Source organism: Protobothrops mucrosquamatus, unplaced genomic scaffold (genome assembly GCF_001527695.2).
Source record: "Protobothrops mucrosquamatus isolate PMUCROS unplaced genomic scaffold, P.Mucros_1.0 scaffold1130, whole genome shotgun sequence".
NCBI classification, from domain to species: domain Eukaryota; kingdom Metazoa; phylum Chordata; class Lepidosauria; order Squamata; family Viperidae; genus Protobothrops; species Protobothrops mucrosquamatus.
The window spans coordinates 35,306-41,305 of record NW_015387348.1 but is presented as its reverse complement, the minus strand read 5'-3'; the positions used below and the strand labels follow the sequence as shown (position 1 = coordinate 41,305).

The window sequence follows — 6,000 nt, the reverse complement described above, 5'->3', positions numbered from 1 at the left end:
CTCCCGGGCAACCCGTCCCGCCTACCTCGCGGGAGCGCTGTGCGGGCAGGAGCGGCTTCTCTAAGCTGCGCTCGACGACGGCGGCGGCGGGCTGCGTCCCAGGACCCTCCGACGGCGCCCGAGCCCTGGCCGGGGAGCCGGGGAGGCGCGGCATGCGCCCGGAGGATGGCTGAGGCCGGCCGGCCGAGCGCTGCCCCCGCGGCCCGGAGCGCAGACGGCATGCGGGGGCTCCGGGCCGCCCTGCTCTGCCTGCTGTGCCTGGGCGCCGCGCGCGGACTCCCGGCGCCCGCCTCGCCCACCCGGCCGCCAGGTGAGCCGCCCGCGGGAGGAGCAGGAGGGGAGGAGGCGCCGCCGTCGGGCAACGGGTGGGGTGGGAGCCGCGGGGGCTCCGAGGGGAGGCTGGGGCGGCGGGGGTCCTGCTGCGGCCCTTTCCCCAGGGAGCCCGCGGGGCCCGGGCCTCGGCAGAGCCCGCCTGCTGGAAGGAGCGGCCGCTCCGTCGGCGCGGAACCTTGGAGAGCCTCCGGGAGACGTTGCTTGGCGCTCGGGCGCAACGGCCGCGGGGGACGGAGCCCTCCTGCCCGGGGGACTCGGTGTGTGTTGGGGGGGGGAGGCTGCTTTGGCCGGGCTCTCTCTGAACCGGGGGTCCCCTCGGACCCCGCGGAGTTTCCCCCGGCTGGTTGGGGCACCGTGCAGAGGAGGCGTTTGGCTGGACGCTTTTTTTCTACCCCTTCGGGCGGGCTCCCCTCCTTTGCGCTGGGATTAAAACAAAATATATATATGAAACCATCCCATGTATCGGTGCAAAAAGAGCAGCTCCCCCCCCCTCGATCGATGCTCCTAGTCCTCATGTGACAAGAGCCCCCCACCACCACCTTTCTCTCTTCTTGCAAAGTGCTGCTCCAGGGCTGCCTTCAGACTCCGCTGGGTGACAGATTGGTCAAAAGCAGAAGCTTAGAGGAGCGGTATTTCCTCCTCCAGGGATTGCGGGAGCAAACCCTGAGCAAATATTAGTCCGCCTAGCTCAGACGCCCATACGTAAAGAGTAGCAACACAAGGTGTGTCTCTTGGTCTCGAACTCGTAGCTATGGCAGCAGCCGCCGGTTCTGCATGAAAAGGGTTTTGTGCTTTTGAAAAGTGAAAGGGGCAGATTGTGCTCTGATTTTAGTGTGCTTCTGTTGTGGCACCTTTCCATTCGCATGGAATGGAAAATAACCGATAAAAGTTCGGTTTTAACTCTTGGGATGTTAACGTGTAGGGAACGGAAAAATGGACGATTGCATTCAGTGCTTTAAAAACTCCCAGCCGCCTTTGCTTGTCATAAAAGCAATTTATAAATAAAAGCCATTGTGAATTCCTGATGGAAACTGTGAGGACTTTTTCCAAAAGTTCCTTGCGTTGAAAGAGACTCCGAGGCCTTAACGCTGTTGTATTTAACGTGCAGGAGAGAGTTACTGTCCTAAGGAATAGCGGTCGGAATACCTAATTTTTGCCACGTAAAAATAAAATTGTCCCCGTTGAGTTTACTTGCTTTTGCTGACAGCCATATTCAGCTTTTCAATTCCGTTCTTGAGAGACAGAAAGAAAGAGTCCACAAGCTTCTCCTGGTATTAACATTAGATTAGATTGTTTATTTGTACTTGAATGAAACTTAAGTCAAGACGCTGCACAAGTAACACCAAAATTTGGTTTCGCTGCTGCTGTGTTGTACGTAAACAAGCACAACTTATTTAGAAGAAAATGTGGTTAAAGCCGGAAACACAAAAGATCGGATGTGTTGGGTGTGCGTGGGTATAGTCCCACCAGAATAAATAAAAACAATTAGACTTAATTGTTCCGTCTATAAAGACAAAACAGCCTTAATTTGAGTGAATGTCGACAGCAGTTTATCCCCAGCACTTGGCATGGGAGGCAAGGGGTGAATTGCATTAATAAAGCTGTCAAAACGTTTTAGGGTAGCCGAAACTCTGCATTCAACAGGTCATAAAGGCTATAAATATAACACGCATGATATAAATCTTAGCTTCGGTGAAAACCTGCTCTTCAACAGCGTGTACAAAGAAGGGGGCTCAGCCCCAGAGAGAGCGCAAATGTTTACTTTCGGATCAGGACTTTGGAGAGGGGGGCACACGGGGCCTTTGCGGGGATGAAATGGGGGCCGGCCATTGGTCCATTCCTAAGGCGTGTTGTTCAGCGGCTTGGCCTTTCACTGTCCAAGGCCTTATTTTCCCAAAAAAAGGGACGTGGAAACATTTTTTCCCCCCCTCTCGCTTGTGAGCTAATTCTCCACGTGGGGCCGGGGAGGTTATAACAGCTACTGCCTTGTGCCGCCACTCAAAGGAGGCATTCTGTAGGAATCCCTGTGTTTGCTCCTAGGAGTGCTAGCTATTAGTAAAGGTGGTGCAGATTCTAGCATCTTCCAGGGAGGTATTCTGCCGCTAGCGAGAAGGAGGCAGATGGCGGGGGGCAGGCTTGAATGCGGTCCAAGCCAAAGTCTCGGGGGGCCTCATCTGGGCTGAGTTTTTCCCCCTCCTGTTCCCTTTTCTCAAGGCTGCAGCAAAACCAGGTCATTTTTATTTTTATGAATGAAAGTAGAGAGGCATTGACTGTGTAGGTCATTCATGAGAGTGGCAGTGATGATTAGGGAGGTCACTGAACTTCTCCTTTACAGCCCGGAACATGCAGCCACCCTATTCAGCCGCCACAGAATAGACACGGAGATAAAAAAAAAAAGCATTCAAATTTGCATTCGCATTCAGATAAAGATATAACTCGGTACGGTTGGTGCATGTCAAGTAGCAGGCTACCCTCGGCTGCAGACGGAGCAGGGCGGACGGTTTAGGAACCCCACAAAGTGTCGTGCTCCAGTTGTGGCCCATTGCACTTATTTTTTAAAAACCCCAAAGAAAAATTAATCTGCTTTGCGCGTCGAACGTCTCTTTTTTCCCCTCCCTATTTACAACTTTGAACCGAAGAGGTGCTTGAGACAACTTCTTGTTGATTTGCCGTTGTAAACCAAACATACACCGATACCAAAGAGAACAGATACACCCTCCCACACAGAGAGCAATTGTTCCACATCTTGTGTTTATTTTAGCTGGGGATAATTGTGTCCACTTTCCAGGCTCCGGTGGGATTAGGTTACTTTGAAAAGCAATTAAAAATAATATTTTCTCTTTTCAAACCTACAGCACCTTAACACAAAGTAACGTTTTACAACTGTTTGCAGCCAAAGGGAAAGGAATAGGGAATAAGCATGAGAAACGGCTTGGACACTAAGCCAGAAATGGTTTGAGCAGATTTGGATGGTAGCTTTTCGTTTGTGGCTAATGGCAGTTCTTAAATCTAAAGCTGTAGAGATGAACTATGACTTGTTTGAAATAAGCCCAGTTTAAATCATGGTCAAATCCACAGGAGGTGCACAATGGGCACGGAGAAGCTCTGAATCCAGTTTAGCTTCTTTAAAAGGCCCTTGCTTTTAATGAGTTTAGTTCATTTCAAAGGTTAGTCAAGGTCCGGCCAATCAGAATTATAGAATAACAGAGTTGGAAGGGACCTTGGAGGTCTTCTAGTCCAACCCCTTGTTCAAGCAGAGACCCTATACCATTCCAGGCAAATGGCTGCCAATCTCTTCTTGAAGATCTCCAGTGATGGAGCGCCTACAATCTCTGGAGGCAGGTTGTTCCGCTGGTTAATTGTTCTCACTGTCAGGAAGTTTCTCCTTAGTTCCAGGTTGCTTCTCTCCTTGATCAGTTTCCATCCGTTGCTTCTTGTCCTGCCTTCAGGTGCTTTGGAAAGTAGGTTGAGCCCCCTCTTTTTTGGGGCAGCCCCTGTTCAAAATCACAAATTTTGAATACAGATCCACCAAGATAAATACTATGGTTGTGAGTGACTCAAATATTGATTAGTAGAATTGCTTCAGAATGTGCAGGAACACTCTTGGTATAAGAGGCTACTTGTTATAAGTAACGTCAACACAGGCCACTACAAGGTTTTTATAATGCTGTCATTCTGATCTGAAATTGTCCCAGAGGGCCTGTTTGCTTTAGCTTCAAATATGTTCACATGTCCTTTTAATTTTTTTGCTTAGGGATCAGTGAAGAAAGTTCCCTGATCACTCGGTGTGCATTTTATTAAAGAGAACAATTGAGCTGTAGTATAAACATTTCAAGAAAATTGTGATGACTACAGTGATTTTATTTATTTTGCTCAGCATCACTTTCTCGTTTGAAACAGGATCATCCTGACATTGTGCTCAGAATCATACCAGTTTTGACTGGCATGTGATGACCACAAGATTTGTTATCTTGCTGATTTTAATTGTTTTTTTGGGGTTTTTTTGGGGTGGGTGAGAGTCTTCTTCCTTTTTTTAAAAAAACAAACAAACAGCCAAGCCATTTCCCATTATATTTATAGTTCTTAATATTTCCCAATCTGTAGTTTGTAGAAATGATCTTGTGATTCATGGGGAATGGAAAGAAAATATTTGGAACATATTCGGTATGATTTTGTTTTGCTTCACAGGCATCCTTGTTCAATGAAACATTTCTCTTGTTTGAAACAGTGACACTTTTGTGTGACACAAATGTGAAATGGTGCGTTTTGCACCCTTCAGCAGTTAGAATGTGGGAATCCAAGTATGAATCGGTGGGTTTTGCCTGGTGTGGTTAAGAAAGAGTGGATTCCTTGGTGCTGTTTGAGCTTGGTAGTTTTCTTGCAGACGTTTCATTACCCAACTAGGAAACGTCATCAGTGACCAACTCTTAAGAGTTTAAGTGGCTTGTGTGATGGTCCATGAAAGTGTCCAGCAATGAGACCTCGGTTCTTATGGGGAAAAAGTTGAGAACTGGTAGGCTGGTCAATTAAATCTCTGCCCCTGCTGGGTCCAGCTGTTGTGTAGACATGGAACACTCCAGTGATTTAAGAGACTGAAGCCATCACAGATCCAGACTTAACGATGACTTGAAAATGGAGAAGTGGATGATGTAAATAATGTTGCAGTGACAGACAGAAGCCCAGCCCCTTTTTGTGTGTTATGTATTGTGATATATTCCATGCAGGGATGAAAAAGGCGAAGCTTGCCACAGGACTGTCCAATGCTGTTTTCATAACTTGGATAAAGGCCCCAGAGCTTAGTAGTTGTAAGAAGCAGAGTTTAAAAATAGCAGTGCTGGAAAAAAAAGAGGTTAAAACAAATACATGATTGCTTTTTTTTAAAAAAAAAAGGATTATGTGTGCTATGAAAATGATTTGGGGAAAAAAAGCTTCCCCCCCTTCTGGGTTCATTAAAGATACTGCTGCTTTAATGAGTAAATCAGTAGCAGCTTTAAGCAAGTCTTAAAGCAATGTGGCCTTAGTATCCTTGGGGATGGTTCAGCGGGGACAAGAAAACACCAAATGTGAGAGATAAGGAGGGCAAAGGGATTGTGGGATGCTTGTGTCCTGGTTTAAAAGGTCTCGGCCTGTTGTGTTAGGATGGAAGTCAAGCATCTGTTAGCTTTGTGTTAAGGGCCAGTGTTTCTCAACCTTGACAATTTTAAGGCATGCGGACTTCAACTCCCAGAATTCCACAGCCAGCATTGCTGGCTGTGGAATTCTGGGAGTTGAAGTCCGCATGCCTTAAAATTGTCAAGGTTGAGAAACACTGTGTTAAGCTGAAATAGTAGCCCTCGATTTACGACGCGTGATGGAGACTGCCCATCATTTTCTTGTGTGTTGTGATGGTTGTAAGGAATGCAGGTCACCCACGCGACTGATGCAATTTTAGAACCGTTTTTGTGGCAGTCGTTAAGTAAACACCGCCGTTGTTAAACGAACGTGGCAGTCATTAAGCAAGCATGGCGGTGGTTAACCAGAGCAATGGCTCACTAGGGGCTGAAAACCGAAAGTAAAAAGCCAATTTTCAGCAAAACCGTCAGAAAACGCAGTCGTGTAATTTCCGGATGCTGCAAACAGCTGTAAATGTTGCTCAGCGCCCAGCTATAGTCACGTGATCACATATCA

General features: G+C 47.6%; 1 protein-coding gene across 1 annotated transcript in view; it reads left to right on the top strand.

Moving 5' to 3' along the window:
* Positions 1-219: 219 nt before the first annotated feature.
* The window catches only part of FGFR3 (fibroblast growth factor receptor 3), a gene marked incomplete at its 3' end in the record, with an annotated part of 39,078 nt that continues 33,297 nt past the window's right edge, over positions 220-6,000 (top strand). Inside the window, exon 1 of the mRNA XM_015820436.1 lies at positions 220-310. Coding sequence (XP_015675922.1) covers positions 220-310 — 91 coding nt within the window. The remainder of the gene's footprint in view (positions 311-6,000) is intronic.